Consider the following 17,068-nt stretch of genomic DNA (forward strand, 5'->3'; position numbering starts at 1 on the left):
AAATTAGAAAGCTAATATAATACAACAGGTGGAAAATATCCATGACTATACATTCCCACTGTAAATCTGAGCAATCAAAAAACAGGTATCATGATTAGTAAGTGATTTCACATTCTGTTTCTATTATTTTTAATTCTTTTCCTCTTTCAAGAACAAGTAGGAGTTAGTACATTGTGACATTAAAATGTACCTGAAGACTTTATTTACAAACACGTAAATATGAGCAGTGAATTTCAAAACAAAACCATACAACTTAAATCTACAGAAACCAAAGGAGCTTATGAAAAGAAAAAAAAAAGCATGAAACATGTTTTTCAAACAAAATACATTAACCCTAACAAAGGCTTACTGCAAGTTTCTGTTGCAGTATCTCATATTCCAATTATTACATTACTCATATAATAATAACAAATCGTTGACAAAAAGAACAATCTGATTATAAGAAAGTAACTGTGGGATGGTGGTGTCATGGTATCACCTGCATTTGCTGGTCTTTCCAATGTACTTTGAATTCAAAGTGCCTCATCATGAGAAAAGAGACACCACCACTTTGACAAGGGAAAGAAGAAAAATTAGATTTAAAAATGAAAAGACCCAAAAATCTTGGTAAGTATAACTGAAACACTTCTTCTAGCTCCAACTATTTATTTTATAGCATAAGATGAATGCTATGAAGTCTAAATTTGGATTAAAAAAAGCCCAGGCTCAACACCCAACACTGTAAGCTTCCCAAAACTAATGCACTTAAAAACAGAACTTAAATTACACCTCTTTTTTGTGCTGCCAATATTCCTGATGAATAAACAGTTCAACCAATTAAAATTATAAAAGAAATCCTAAATGTTTGCACAGCATTAACTATCTGGCATCACCAGCAATATCTTTGGCACATAGACTTAAACTATCATCATTATTTCAGCTTGCAAAATATGAATTTTTTGGTGGTGGAGGGAACCAACCAGAACATTAACAGGCTCATGTCACAATTCCAAAACTTGCCTGTGCTTGGATTGCGCAGTTTTGTAAACAAAGGTTCGCTGTCAGGTGTCTTAGGGGGGTCAGTAGCAGCCTCTGTAGAGGGAGAGGAAAAAGTTATGAACTTGTAAATTGAGAAGTATTTCAAGTTTTGTCATGCTTCTCCAAGACATTCGGAATTGGATTGACACTTCTTGAAAACTCACGTATTTTCCACCTAAAAGTTGTAAGTCTCAGCTCAAATTCATCCTACCTGATCAAGGCACCAAAATTATCATTCCAGACTTCCTGGCACTCTCCATCTGCTACAGGAAAGATATGTACCTAGGAATGATTTAGATTCTGAAAACCACTTCGCCCTAGAGAGCCTCAGGCAAGAGATCTCCTAAGTTTGACATTTCAGTTAAGCAAGATGAACTGATATGTCGCCCTGACTAGTCACAAAAGACAATGAGAACGCTTTGGTAAGTTAGGACAAGCACAATGTGGGCATTAAAAAGTTAAAAGTGCAAAAGGTAAAATACTTATGGGAAGAAACAGTGGTCCTCTAAAGCTTTCAGGAAGTCAGATTACGCAGGAATATGCAGCATGATTTGTCTGAGTGGCCATTGTTTTTGTGAAAAATATGCACACTTGTTTATCTCTTATGTATAATCTTGAAAAATAAAGAGTGCATTTAATTCCCCTCCCCAGGAAAAAGAAGTTGAGAGAATACAGCACCTTTGGCTTAAGCCTCTGACAGTTGTTCTCTTTTCTGTGTCCTTAAGCAAAAAAAAGACAAAAAGCAGAGCTACAAAGTACAATTTCTCTGTGAAATTATAAAAAAAAGAAATAAAGGAAACAGTTCCCACAAGGATGCTGAATCAAGTCTGAAAAAAAAACATCTATAAGGATCCCCAGTTAATAATATTCTATCCAAGCTCTCTTTGTAGCGAAAGTCTAACATATTTATGAAAACAACTTCCCACATCTGAGTGAAGAGCAACATGACAGCATCATCTTTCTTAGCTTGCATACTGCCAGTTCTGTCCCAATTCCCTTCATACAGCCATTCATCAGAGGAAGGAAAATTACTAAAGCATTTCACATACACAACCAGTATCCAGACCCCAGAGAATGGACTGACAGGGATCAGGCTGACAATTTAGTTACGGTGCTGCTGAGGAAAGCAGAGAGCAGCAGCAGAAGTGGGCCGCACAGCTATTCACAAAGGCTTGTTGGAAGGAACACAAGTGCCACATCGTCCTTCCCCTTTCAGTAGCATCCAGGAGGTTTGCAGAGTGGGAGATAGCACAGTTCTTTTCTGTGGAAAACAGGGAACTAGGAACCTCAAGCACAACCAAAAATAGCTGTCCTCCACTCTGGCTGAAATCCTATCCCCAACACATTCAGAAAGGACAGGTGGACTTCTCACAGGTTGTTCACTGGCACCTCAGTGGCAAAAAAAGCTCCAAATAACCCTCAACTTTTACATCCACTCCTGCTTATTCAGTTGTGTCACAAACAGAAATTGCCCAGATAAAGACGTAAGCAAGGCTTAAAAAGCAAGTGTGTTTTATGATAGTGTTGGAGGATAATAACTCTCAGAGCTGTTTGGAGAATTTACAGTCATTTTCCTTCCCCGAATTTTTAGCTGAGTCTTCAGGTGGCTTGAAAAACTGCTCAAAAAGTTTCAATGTAAGTTGAGGGGGTTTAATGGAAAAAGTCCATATTTGCTAACCAGACTTGCTTCACATGCGAATACATAAACACACACGGTTGTCAAGCTACATTTGCCCTGGCAAAGGCAAACTTCAAATTTCTAGAGCTGTGTATATTTCAATTCTTGACCACAGTTTAACATTAGGGTATTTTTTGTTACTTTTTAAAACACTACAGTGATTAATGACAGTGAAAGAAACACTGTGTTTACTTTGATGTTTCACATGAACATGTTAAAATATACACACTAAATGTGAGTTTCAAAATTAAAAAAAAAAGCAAAACAAAAAAAATCCCAAAGGAACTTTTAGCACTCAGTTGCTCTGCTTTCTTCTTGCATAGATTTATGAACACTGGGAATGAGTCCAGCTGAGCCCTAAGTTGCATCTTGTATAATGTGAACAATTAAGTAGACAATCCTTCCTAATGTAGCTGTTTTTAATGAAGTTCACATCTTTATTTAGTTGACACGTTCTTTTCCTAACCTTCTAGTAACACACTGAATTTATCTAGCCCTGCTAAGCCTGGGAGACACCTGCACTTAGGGAACGTTCATTGTAGCAAACCCAAGGGATACAGTGTCCCATCTCTTCCTCATCAATCTTCTGCCTTCCCAACACCCCATGCTATCCCAGGCTCAGCAGCCTTTGCTCTGCCCCTTTGTATATGCAACCTGGCCCTGCAGCTGCCTTGGCTCAGCCAATAGCTCACCATGTGAAGAGAAGCACAGCACTGCCCATTTAGTTCTTTGGTCCTCTCCAATTTCTGTGGGATTCATCACCGCACAGAGGACAGCTGTGATCAGACCCCACTGAACAGTCTGAGCTGCAGCCTTCAGTCCCAGTATCTCATGCTGATGGAATCAGAGTATACACGTCACATTCTCCACACAGCTGCCAGAGAAGATGGGACACACACACACACACACACAAGAAGAAGGGAAGGAGTGGGCAAAGGCAAAAGTTGTTTCTCTGAGTTTCTTTTATCTTCAGTTTCCTCAAAATGTAGGCAACACCACACTCCATTTCCAGGGGCATCTGAAGTATATTTTTGTTATAGATTGGTTCTACTAGATGTCAAATTGGCAGTTAAAAAGAGGCAATTGGGCGAATGCCTGCTTGGAAAACTGGATGCAGTATTAACATGGCCTTAACGGCGAAGGCGGCCTTATTTATCTGAATTTAAACACTGTATAACTAGGAAAATGCTGAGCAAGAGAATTTTGAAGTTAGGTGTCCAAAGCTAACTTGTGTGTGTTTTGGCCTTTAGCCAGGAAAGGTAACTGGATTTCTTTAATGTCATTACATTATCAGTCCTTGTATTTGTGCAAGGATCTCCTATAGCTAAATAAATACAGACTTCTTAAAAAACAGTACTGTAGAAATTTTCTAACAAAACTAAGTTAAACTAGTTTCTTTTGTTTTTAGTTTTTAGATTCACATCCACATAAGAAATAATCTTACATAAAATAAGCAGACAAAAGGGATATTACAGGAAGAGGTTTTTTTGCTAAATCCTAAAGGAAAACATCAGGTGATTGCCACTATGCTTACTACAACAGCTTCCATAGCTCAGCCCAGAGAAACTTGTTCATCTACAAGAACAAGTGAGAGATGTAAGAGTTTTCTGACTACTATACTCTCTACCAACTGTCTTGCAGCTGTAAGCTGCAGGTAACACACAGTCAGTACAGGTCAGCTTACTAACAGATGTGCCAGCACAGCATGCTATTCTCCTGGGACAACATTTACAAGGATACAAAAAACTGATACAAGGCTACAGGACACAAAAAACTGACACAAGGAGGGGCTCAATTAATCCTGTCCCAAGAAGGCATCTCAATTAGCAAGCCACTCTCTAAATTGCCAGGGAAGACAGATGACAGGCACTTCCAGGAGGCAGTTGAACCCACCTAAAGCCTAAACCCACCTGTACCATCCCCTGCAAGTATATGCCTCTGTCTCCATGAAGCTTACAGACACTTCCAGTTACACAGAGTACATCCGGTTGCAGTACTGCTACCGCTATACCAGAGGAGGGAGTTCTGAGGTAAGCACAATGCAAGACAATTAAATGCCAACACTGGACTGGTAAGTATGTCTACTTTGCTTAAGTTATAGTCTACTGTTCATTCACTATTAACAACCAAATCTCACACAAAGTCCACCTAAAAATGTGGGTGATACGTCAGTTGTACTGGAGTCTACAGACAGAACCTCTGAATCTTGAAGCTGAGCGAAAGAGACTATAAAAGTTTAAAGAAAGCTTTCCATTACAGAAAAGGAGAAAAGCCTATCGTATTTCATGGAGGTCAGACATACAACCAGGCAAATTCTATAAAACATACAAACAGAACAAAGTAAAAATGAACCAGCTGTCAAGGGATTTCTGCCAATAATTCTTCCACAATGGATAGATATGAGGCACTAATGAATCTGGCCATTTTAAAAAAAGAAGTGTTAGCTGGTACAGCAACATGTATAAATTGGAAAAGAACATAAAACTCCCACTAAGATCTATGAAACTGTTATGGATGATGCAAGGTCTACTCACCTTTTTTATAAAAAAAAAAATGCTTATAGAATACTATATATATAAGACTAATATCAAGTTATATGGAATTCCCATGCAAAAAGCTGCCAGCCAGGCAAGCAAAGAGGCTGTAAATATCTGTCAATTGCGTAAGAGGAAAAAACCCTCTGAGAGCACAGATTTCCCTACCACCATCACCCTGCAAAAAAACAGGATTATTTAAAAGTCTGGAAATATAAAGTTAAGATTTCATTTAAAAACAGATATTAAACCATACGTCACCTACACAAGTCTTTTCCATTCCCTTCTTAACTTCTAACCATGCATGAAAGGCGTGTCAGATGGAGACATTATGATGGAGCCCATTAAATGGACATTTTATGGAAGACTTTAAACTATGTAGCCTAAGGGTACAGATATGTTAGATCTAATAATCATTTTATTTATGTTATTTTTAGAATCAGTCAACTCTGAAGTAAATGGTTTTAATTCAGCGCCTGTGTCCTCTGTCCTGCAGCATGCCCTGAAAAAAGTCCAGTGAAAATTAATAAATCTAGTAGTTTGTATCACCCAAACTTCTGACATATTTTATAATTTACAAGGCAATTAACTCTTAATATAAGGAATGCATTCACATACGCACAGGCTGAGGATACAGTTTCATGAATGGTTTCAAATGACCAAAGATCATAGGCCATTCAAAAGTGTAGTCTTGAGGTCCCCACCTCTCCTCCCTCCCTGTTCCACATCTCTGATGCTTTCTTTCCATTTAAACTAGCAATCCCGTGGCCACACAGCAAGTCAGCTCATTTCACTGATCCAGCTGAGAAATAACCAGTCACAAAAAAAGTATTAATTTTCAAGCAGATCAGTAAGCTATTCTCACTTACCATATGGTTACATGATCACCGGAACAAAGGGACAGAACCCATGGCAGGAGCAGATGGCACAGAATATAACCTACCCTGTATGTGACACTGGGGTCTTTAACCACTGTAAGCTAACTGGAAAACTACACTGTATGTGACTTTACAGAGGTGAGAACAAGAGATGAGCCACAAGACTACATTGTTGCTTCCTTGGCTCCCAATACTCTCAGGGGGGTACTAAATGGCGCACAGCTCAATTTACTGCTGCAGCCCCTTTTCCAGGTGCTTATAATTAAGGTATGGCTTTGCACTTGCACACACTTGATTTTGTAAAATTTTTTAGTTGTTACTAAAGTTATGTTAACTTGATGCTACTTCACCACCTTACCCTCTCCTTTACCATACACAGTACTAGACTTCTGACATGCCTGTTGTAAAAGATAGAATGGTTTTCAGTTTGGTAATTATAGCATTTATTATTTGGTGACCTAATGAAATAACAATTAATGTGACATAACTTATACCCCTTAAAGTTTTTCTGGCTCCCACTTCACCTGCTAATCCTATGATAAAACACAATGGTATCTAAAAATGGCACTGTTTTCTATCCTGAGCAAAACTTCACATGGAAAGGCTACTAGATGGTTTGAGTGGTGTTTTGCTCCAGTACACAGCTTGCAATACAGCTAAATATTAAGACTTCTTCCTGAGAGCATCGCTGTCCTTATGCTGGCACAGTTCACTTCTTACGCCAATAAAACTTTCATGGACTCACTGGCAGCAATGGACAGTACTAATTCATCTGTTACTGAAATCTAGATGCTTGACAGAACATGCAGGGGTTTGAGCTGAATGAAGGAGAGGTCAATCTGGAGAAGTTCAAGAACAGGTTATCACTTGAAAGGATAAAAACTTCAGACTTCCCTTCTCAATATTTATAGGGTCAACACTGGTGCAGCTGTATTACTGGCTGAATCAGCCCTATTCCCATGTGCAGAGAGGCCTAAGTTGGCATAAGTTGGCCTCTTCCAAGCCAGATGGCAGAAAGCAGAAGTAGGAGATGGTGTTACACATTAAAACATCTCTTTTCAGTTATTTTATTTGCTGTGCTTCCTTCTGGCTCCTTAGCTTGCCAGTTATATCTGGTTTATACACAGCTGAGCTCACTATGCCTTTTAAGAGATGACATATAAGGAATCGTGCAAATTACCTGCAGGCAAAAGGCTTTGTTCTGGAGATGCAAATGCCAATTTAGTGGGAGGTTAAGTAAAATATGCCCAGAGAGTGCTAACTTTAAAATAAGCGTATTCACGTTCACCTTATTTAAAAGGTATATAAATATGTGCACATATTTTTATATGACCTTTCTAATGTTTTAAGTCAGCTCTTAAAAAACATACGTACTTGTTTATTGTAAACATTACTTCCAAATTCTTTATCTAAATTATTCTGGAAGTATTAATGTTCAAGTATCCTGCTCAATTCTGACATTCATTACAACTTCTGAACCAAGCTCCCTAACAGCCCAGCAGTGTGGTCTATTTTGCAGCAGATAAATTGAACTGTTTTTCAAAAGCTAAATAAAAGCATGTATCAAAGCATTGTGCAAGGTGTGAGAATGAGAAAAAAAGAAACCCCCAACTTGCCTACTTCAGATGTTAAAGCAAACTACTTCCATGCATTAAGTATACCACAGCTTCTTTTGCTATATCTTCTCTCAATATGACCCAAAATCTTCAAGTCAAATGCTTCCTCTGTTGTTGCACTGAAAGAAAAGTTCCTTAGTTTCATTTGAAAGAATGGAGGATTAAATTAATGTTTGCTGATGTCCTATGGTTTGGCATCACAGTCCATTTATTTCTGCCTCCATCTGACTTTTGGCATACATGAGACTTGTTCAAACAACTTGCCAAGTCTAACGTGAAACTGCTCCTTTTTAAAAAAAATAAGTAATTCCTAAAAATAATAGGATTGTTAAATTTCCTCCCCCCCTTGCAATCCTTCCCATGCTATTCATACAGCAGTTCCCATTAAACAACAACAACAAAGCTAATCAATTTACTGTTTTAGAAAACAACAGACTGAAAAAATGTAGTCAACTAAACTTCTAGTTCAGAAAAATAAAGGTTGAAAATAATTTTCAGCTTGCAGCTAACCCCTACTTCTTTTCCTATTACAGACAAACAGAACAAATTAAATACAGTCTAGAGAAGAGAAGCCTCCAGGGAGACCTTATAGCAGCCTTTCAGTACTTAAAGGGGGCCTACAAGAAAGATGGAGAGGAACTTTTTACAAGGGCATGTAGCAATGGGACAAGGGGTAATGGTTTTAAACTAGAAGAGGGTAGATTCAGGTTAGATATTAGGAAGAAATTCTTCACTGTGAGGGTGACAAGACACTGGCATAGGTTGCCTAGAGTAGCTGTGGATGCCCCATCCCTGGAAGTGTTCAAGGCCAGGCTGGATGGGGCTTTGAGCATCTAGTGGAAGGTGTCTCTGCCCAATGCAGGGGCTTGGCACTAGATGGTCTTTAAGGTCCCTTCAAACCCAAACCATTCTATGATTAACTTCAGGTGTAGAGCGGAACACCTAACTTTGAAAACTGCCTTGAATTTCTGACCTCTTTGCTAAAATCAGTGGATGTAAATAGTTCCAAGTTCTGATATAACACCTATCCCTGAGAAAGTGTACTCAAAAGAGACAGCCCCCTTCACACCCATTCTGTTAAGCAGCTAGTGTGATTTTGGTTGCTATCAGTAAGACCAGTTTGAAGCCATTATGTAATAATGTTTATTTGTTATACACAGCCCAGATCAGATCTGTCACCCACAGTGACTCTGCCGCAGCATTTGAGGTTTTTACAGAGCCCTGCCCTTAGAACCCTGCAATTAAGTTGGGTCTCAGTATTATTTCTGTCTAGAAATTAATTTCTAGATCTTATGATTGTCAGAGAAAACATAAAAAACAGTATTTCCAGGGGCCCAACTCACAAAGCAAGTAGAAATTTCCTATATGCACATGAAAAAAAATAAAATCTCATTGGTTCAGGTAGTAGGGATTTTTAAAAAAACTACATGAATACTCAGTAAACACAGACACAATCTCCTTTACTAAAGCACCTCATTAGCAACTTTTTAGCTGTGGGATAGCCAGGTTTCAATTCTCAGGAGCTACTTTTCCCTTGTACCTGTCTAGTTGCTACAGCTTACAACAGAAAGCCTGTACAGGAAGCTCTGCATTCTCAAGGGTAAAGGAGGGCTCAGCTACATGGGTAATATAATGTTCCTGATTATTCAACCACTATGAGAAAAGCACAATCTGGAAACTCGGCCATCCACCAATGAAGTCTGTGTGGGTCCTTCAGGACTTATTAGTGCTTTGGTATCTTGATTCCTCCAGAACTCCAGATTCAGGAGGTCTTCTTAACCATCGTCAACTACCCTGCACAAAGCAAGTTCAGATCCAGATTTCGAGCCAAGCTAATAAAATCCCCTGGAACGTGGAGCACAGCACAGAAACACCCAAGTGGGCCTGCACAGAGCCAGCTTGGGTCCATCAGGACTTACTAGTTCAGACACTGTCTGAAAGCAGCTGCACTGCAAAGCTGGTTCTGGAAATAGCAGAGATGTGTTAACATGGCACAGTACTTGAACTAATAAACAGTTAGTGCTGAGCTGAGTCTGCTCTAGGCCAAATCTGGTGCCTGTATATGCACGGCATAGTTCATCTGCAACTGGAGAAACTGCCCAAAGAGTTGACTCTATTTCGAGCCCAGCATGCACAGCTCTATCCTTACCCACACACTCAAGTTTTCTGTCCTCATCGTTTCCCTCCCTATGACAAGTGCCTCTGACTGACTCCTCCTGTTTGTTCATCATTTTCTCTCTTGACTATAAACATCCATTTCTCAAGCTTCCTCTAAATGTCCGTGATAAGGCTGCATAACATACACCAGCAGCTTCCAGCCTTTCAGAAGTGATTAACATGGTTACTGCCCTCTCCTTATCCTACCTTCTCCACCAGACCCACACTTCCTAACTGCTCCCCCTGACTTCTGGCTTTGCCCTTTGTCTTATCCTTGGTATTTTGATCCCTAACACAGGAAAAATTATGTTTATAAAAACAAAACAAAACTACGATTGCACCAGCATATCAAACCATCCTGTCTCCATGTGAAAAAAGTAAGTATCAGCAGAAACACCATCACAAGAGCTCTCACCAGGACAAGGGCAGGCTACCATCTGTAAAGGTAAAATTTGCTACCTGACCTAGAAGTTGCTTACCAGCCAGCCCAGATATGACTGACTGAGGGTCTCCTTTTCAACTCCAACTTGGACTTCCCTTGTGTGACTCTCCCATGCCAAACAGCCTGAGTGTCTTGGTGTGGGAAAGGGCTGGTGAGAGCAAAGATTGTCATCAGGCTGCTCATAAAAACAGAAGGAAAAATAAAAGAAGGAAAGAATGCCATTGGAAAGAATGAGGGTAGGCAAAGACTGATTGAAATGAAGCACAGGGTGACTGGCCTGCTGAACATCACCGCTGCCTCTCAACTCAGGCAACTCTGCTCCCCTTCCCACCTTCACGCACCTCTATAATCCATGCAAAATACCTGCTGAGATATGTGGTTTGTAGCTCTGTACCTCTGTAGTATGATGTATAGACATGAGATGGACATCACCAATCAAAGTTTTACAGTACCAGAAATACAATGATAGAATTAACCACTTGCAAAAGGAAGTGACAAAGTCTGGCCTTCTAGAACGGTTCAAGAGGGCTGGGATAACACACATCATCAGTAAAACAACCAGTCCAACTGCATTACTCCTCCAGCCATAATCATGCCTTCAACAAAGAACATGGGCAGTTTCACCTGACCAAGGAGATTTCTTGTTTCTGAGCTGTTTCCAGAACACTGAAATCAGTATCAAAATTAAGAAATCAGAAACAAAATCGAAACTTATCTCCTTGGTCATCAAACATGCTCTGAACATCAGAGCAGCAATTTATTGCCTATGCATCAGAACATAGTGTAGCAATGTGGACTGAAACAAGATTAGTAATAATCTTACAATCTTCAATACTAAAGCAGACAAGCATACTCTGCTCACTTTCTATGGCAATAGAAAATGAAATCTGCCTGCTTTTTAGATGCTGTGTTCCAGATAATCAACCTGATGTTGTTAGTTGCTGATGTCCAAATTGGAAAGAATCTCACCTTTCTCTTACACGTGCTTTTTACAGTTAAGTGTTTCTACATGTCACATAAGCAGCAAAACCAGTCAGAGACCTGTGCAAAACCAGATTCTCAGAACATCATAACAACTATGGAATCAGAGCAACACATGCACCATTTTTCAGAACTCCAGCCATATCTTTGCCTTGTTCTAGAAAGCTACTGTTGAACCTCTAACAGCCCGAATAATTGAAAAATACTGATTCTTAAGAAAGCAAGTTTCAGTTCTCACTGTTTTACTTCTATACTTCTGAAAGACTTATTCTTTTTTTGGCTAAGATATCCAGTCTCTTTGTAGAACTAGTCACCATCAACATGATCTTCCATCCATACAGGCACTTTTAAGATGTCACAAACAAAGTGAGATGAATGGCACATATGCAAGTGAGATGCTATTAGGTTGTGTAGGATAGTATACATTGTTAACCTCACAAGCTATTCTAGGAGGCAGGCTAGCTAGGTGGTTAGTTCAAACTAACTTAAGCACTTGAAACCAGACCTTAGAAAGCGCCTTTATTACAAGAAAAGTTTTGGAGCTTCTTGCATCACATTAAAACACCTTGCCCCATCCTCTCCCTATGCACAGGATAATGGCTACAGATAGCTACAGTAGCCATACAATGGCTACAAGAAGATAAATAAGCTATTTACACCTAGAAGGTGTTGGTAGATTTATTAACAGATGGTATTAAACTCTCATCCAGAAGCAGATCCTGTAACTATTTACACCAGTCATTTTTATGCATGCATGTAGCATAATGCCATGCGGGTGTTATGAAGATATGGATTGCCATGAGACCAAAATTTAACACAAAGCAGCAGCATTTTTTTGTCATAAATCCAACTGCATCTGTCTTTGTTTCTAAAAGCAATCAGGTATTCCTACTACAAATTCTGCTAAATGGCCAGTGAAGAATTTCTGAGATCCATTCAACAAACCAGTTAAGAAATGTGAAAAGTGATGTTAACTTTAAAAATCTCTTTTCTGGAAAAAAAAAAAAAAAAGTTAAAACCAAACCAAAAGCATTATTTTTCAGCAGTTCTATTCATATAATTGGCAAGTCTCATCAGTTGTGAAGTTCTGAAATTATCAGCCAGACTTTTTTTAAAATCACTATGTGCTCTGAGGTTCTACTAAGGCTTTAATAAACTTTCTTACAGATCTGGAGTACTATATAAATTTTTTCAGAGCTGTGCTGGCATAATTGGTAATACAAACTGTCTGGCTTCATGAAAGTTACAAGCTCTGGCTCCAGTCCTGCAAACGCTTACTGAAGAATTTAACTTACTGCACAGAACTGACTACTCATGCATAAGTTAAGCATATTTGTAAATATTTGCACAGTATGGACATCTGTTGGCATAGCCAGTCATCTGATACAAGATGCAGCTTTAAATCCTAGTCTGTAAAGAGTCAATATTAAAAAAAAAACCAAAAAACTCCTCCTCACTTATAAATTCCTTTCTAAGGCATCAAGCATGTCAGATACCAAAAGGTAGAATCAAAAAGGTAGAACCAGAGGAAGAGAGGAATCAGTGAAATCATAACAGTTGGTTCTGTTTCTCATGTAACTACAGAAGCCTGGTCTCTTACAGATGCACGTGTGACTGAGCTCTTGCCTTGTTTTCAACCTTTGCTGGACTAAGCTCTTGCTATACCCTTCCTTCAGCAGTCCCACTTACAGCACTTCTCACATCATCACAGTCATTTTCACAAAGCTCATAAAATTACTCCAAAGAGCTCCTCCTTTTTATCAGGTTTAGTCGAAGTTAATGCTCTAAAGTTTTGGGTGGGGTAAGAAACAGGCACAGTACAAAGCTGACCCACAGATAATTGTGGAAGCTGCATTTCCTTAAGCAATTAAAAAGCACTTACAAGACACCTCCTTCCTCTTGTTGTCCTGGAGCATCCTGTTTTGCTCACTCTAACACAAAACCCTTTTGTGATCTGTGAATTTAAAATTTTAAAACCTGATAGTAGCCGGAAATAAAAGGGGGAAAGGCATCTTCACATTTATTCAGCACGAAGTGAGAGAAACTAAGCCTATAGAGTGTTTAAGGCCTTGTGTATATGGCACTTGCAGAGCTGCGCACATGGAGGTCTGCTTCTTCAACCTATTGAGAGGAAGAGCCGAAGACATTTCACTGCAGCTTCGGACTTACGGCTTCCAAGGAGTTTGTTTTAAAGCTGAGGCTTAGGGCACTAAACTGTTTCCTTCAAAAAACACAGGAATGGACTCTGGGAATGGAGGCAAGGTGGGCTGCCAGCAGCAGAGAGGCAACGGTGAGGCTCTATCTGGGACCTTGGTGACAAGACCTCTCTCTTCTACAGCTCCTCTCCCCAGGCCTCAACACGCTGTTTGCAAACCAGAGGCGAGCTTACCTTTGGAAAAACCTAATGACACACAAAAATGAAACGCAGAGATGCAGTGAGGCAAACAGGACCTTGGAGAGGAGAACACGGGTACTCTGCAGGGCCTTGTGTAAAGGCTGTGTCTCAAACCGTCCTTACCACACCAGGCCTGGGGCTGGCTGCACACAGCAGCCCAGAGACCTGCTCCGTCCGATGGAGAAAGGCACCCGCCTCCTGCCCGAGCGACGGCCCAGCCCCGCCGCGATGCGGGCAGGCACCGCCAGGGCCAGTCAGCGGGGTGCGGTGGAGAACCAGCGGTCGGCGCTGCGGCAGAACCTGTCCCACCTCGGAGCCCCGCTGGGTTACCTGGTGCAATGAGCACCCACTGGCCAGGGTGCGCGTCCCCGGGACGCTGCTTCGCGCCGCCCATGCTCCGTACAGCCCGGCCGCCGCCCGCGCTCCCGCCGCCGCTCCCGCCGCCACCGCAACATGGCGGCCGGGGCGTGGCCGCACAGCAGGGCAGGAGAGGCGGGAAGAGGCGCCGCGCCCTATTGCCCGCCCGGCGGCCGCGCGCTCCTCAGCCCCGTGCGTGGCGGCAGGACGGCTCCACTCCGCGGGCGGCAGGGGGGGAGCGGGCGGCCCCTGGGCACTGAGGTGGCTAGAGCTGCGCTGCCGCTTCCCCTCTTCCCCCCCTCCCTGGGGAGAGAATGGTACAAGCCATTGCGGGCGGGACAGAGCGTGGCAAAGCCTCCCCTCTCCCCACGTCCTGTCAGATGCAGCTCTGCGGGCAGTTGGCCGTGTGGGAGGCGGGCAGCGCTACGGAGCCCCTCTCCCTGCTCTTGGCCCAGGAGCGGACAGGCTGTAGCGCTGCTTTCCCGTACATGCCTCCCCCCTCGTACCCTGAGGGCTGGCAGGCAACGTCTTCCTTTTCACCCAGTCCCGCCGCAGGCTGGGAGGTGATCGTTTTGTAGCGGTCTGTGGCAGACGCTGGGGCGGCCGTAGCTGAGCAGCGTCCGCCCCTGCCCCATCGCCGCCAGCCCCTGGCAGGAGGCAGCAGCACGGCCGAAAGCTTTGTCCTGAGGGGGGCACAGCTTCGATTAGGTGTGATGAGTTTGGACCTGTAAACAGAAATGCAGGGCCACGGCGGTGATTAGCGGATTTGAACATCCGACCTGAGGAAAGGCCAAAAGCTGGGGCTGTTCAGCTGGGAGAAAGGCAGGCTCGGGGTGGGGATCTTAATCCATGTACATAAACAAATACCTCACAAAGGCAGTAACGAGGATGGAGCCAGGCTTTTCTCAATGGTGCCAACTGGCTCGAGGCAAAGAGCACAAACTTGAAATGTAGGAAATTCAATTTAAACATAAGTAAAAATGCCTTGAATGTGCAGGTGGTTGAACACTGGAGCAGGTTGTCCTGAATGACTGCAGAGTCTCCATCCGTGGAGATGTTAAAAACCTGACTGGATGTTGCCCTGAGCACCTGCTGTAGCTGGCCCAGCCCTGAGCAGGGACTAGACCCTCGCCAGAGGTGCCTGCCAGCTTCTGCTGTGCTGTGGAGCTTTGGTTCTCCAATGCTGGGCATGGGCAGAACCAGAGTTCTCATAAGAGTCATCCTCCCTGGTGTATAATATGATCCTGTTAAATAGGGCCTATACCTCCAGGTCACACCAAGGAGCTATAGTCGCAAAATAAGATCCATGCTTATGCAATTTTCATTCACATGTACATATGTACATAAACTCAGCTTCACCAACACAAGGATGGGTTGATGGCCACCATCCCAGAGATTTAGGAGGCAAAAATTATATATTATCAAAAGTATTAAAGAACACATATCGACTGTAAATCTCAGAGATTTGAAACAAATATTAAAAACATATTAATATCTATGCCCCAAACCAGAGCACAACTAACCAAGGCCAACATATGCAAAACAGCTGAGTTGATATAAGGCTGAAAAAATAGTTTCCTGAAGTCTGAGCATATACATTCGTAATTCTGAGATTACATTAATCTAAATTTATTTTAATTTTCCTGATTTTTTTCCTCTTCTTGAAGTAGGGCAAGATCTAACTGCCAAAGACCACACCACACCATGTGTTTTGAAGAAGTCCCCACTGAAATCACTTGCTTTCAAAGCGATTGCAACTTGCCACAGCATATGCCTGGATTGCAACATTCACTGATGGGTCTTGTAAACCCCCCCTCAAGATTTGTGTTAGTGAAGAGAGAAAGAGGCTCCTGACCCACTGTAATTTGTGCAAGGGCACTGGAAGAGCAGAACAGAGCTGGTTGCTGTGTTTGAAACCTTCTTAGAAGGTAAGCCTTCCATAAGGAGAAAAGGTTCTCCATAAGTAACAACACAGATTTGGCCTCCAGTTCTGAAAATGACAAGCAGTTACAGGCTGTTGTACAGTGCTGAGCTTAAGAAAGCTCTGGAAAAGCCAGGAATCCAACCCTGCAAGCCTCCAGATGCAGTGTGTGTCAGGGTCAAGTCTACAGGCATAACCTGCAGTTGTTCCAGGCATCCGTTTTCCTCCCTGACTGTGGCGTGTGGTGGAAATGTTATAGCAAACATTGCTGTACGTTTACAAAACTGACTAAGTTCACATTTTTCAAAGCACCAATCCATCCTTATTTAGGTACCTGGTAAGCAAGCTAATTTTCAGAGGTGCTGAGTTCAATAACATCAATTGAACTGAATGGAATTTCAGCTGTTTGTTTCTTTTGATTTATGAGCATCTCTTTTGATATCTGAGTAACAGATGCATATTGGCCCTGGGATCTATAATGTCCTTTTCCAGGAACATTCAGGTAGAAATGTTTTTCCCAGATACTTTAAAATGCCCCAAACAGAAGTTCTCAAATAGGCCTGAATAAGGCTGTAGAATTACATCGGTTTTGGAATAAAAAATAATGCAGTAATTTGTACATATTAAATATTATAAACTTTCTGTTGTTACTAATGCACATCTGAGATATACTGTCTGTCTTTATAAACAGAAAATATACTGTATCATTATAAACAAAAGGTATGCTAATTAGGGGTTTCTGTCAGAGGCTGATGATACTGAAATCTTATTTGCTTAAGAATTGAATACTTTCTCTCCAGGCTTGCCAACACTTTTAAACCTTAGTGATAACTCCCAGAAAGAAAATGCTAAAGTTTAAAACACTAGGCTGATCTGAACTGCTGTGGTGATGTCATTTTAAGTACTCAAATCTTAATTTTACACACATGGGCATTCTCATTTGGGTCCGTATGACTCATCATGTCCAGAAACTAAATGCATGCAATATGGGACTGCATCCTATCTGAGGACAACCATTTTACACATTTCAGAGCCGTTTGATGTGCATTCAGACTTCACCTGCATGCTGTCCATTCATTCATTTCTGCTAGG

The 17,068-nt window shown here is 41.5% G+C and overlaps 1 protein-coding gene across 3 annotated transcripts in view; it reads right to left on the reverse strand.

The window, feature by feature from the left end:
• The window catches only part of RNASEH2B (ribonuclease H2 subunit B), a 39,374-nt gene extending 25,171 nt beyond the window's left edge, over positions 1 to 14,203 (reverse strand). The window contains exons 1-2 of one of the 3 annotated variants that reach the window (XM_056327948.1): positions 14,029 to 14,202; positions 1,000 to 1,071 (exon numbers count right to left, since the gene is read on the reverse strand). In XM_056327948.1, the coding sequence (XP_056183923.1) occupies positions 1,000 to 1,071; positions 14,029 to 14,092 (136 nt within the window). In that variant the 5' untranslated portion in view covers positions 14,093 to 14,202. Of the gene's footprint in view, positions 1 to 999; positions 1,072 to 14,028 lie in introns of all 3 variants that reach the window. The other 2 variants (XM_056327947.1, XM_056327949.1) reach the window with 2 other exon arrangements.
• Positions 14,204 to 17,068: the final 2,865 nt, after the last annotated feature.

Source organism: Falco biarmicus, chromosome 2, assembly GCF_023638135.1.
Source record: "Falco biarmicus isolate bFalBia1 chromosome 2, bFalBia1.pri, whole genome shotgun sequence".
NCBI classification, from domain to species: domain Eukaryota; kingdom Metazoa; phylum Chordata; class Aves; order Falconiformes; family Falconidae; genus Falco; species Falco biarmicus.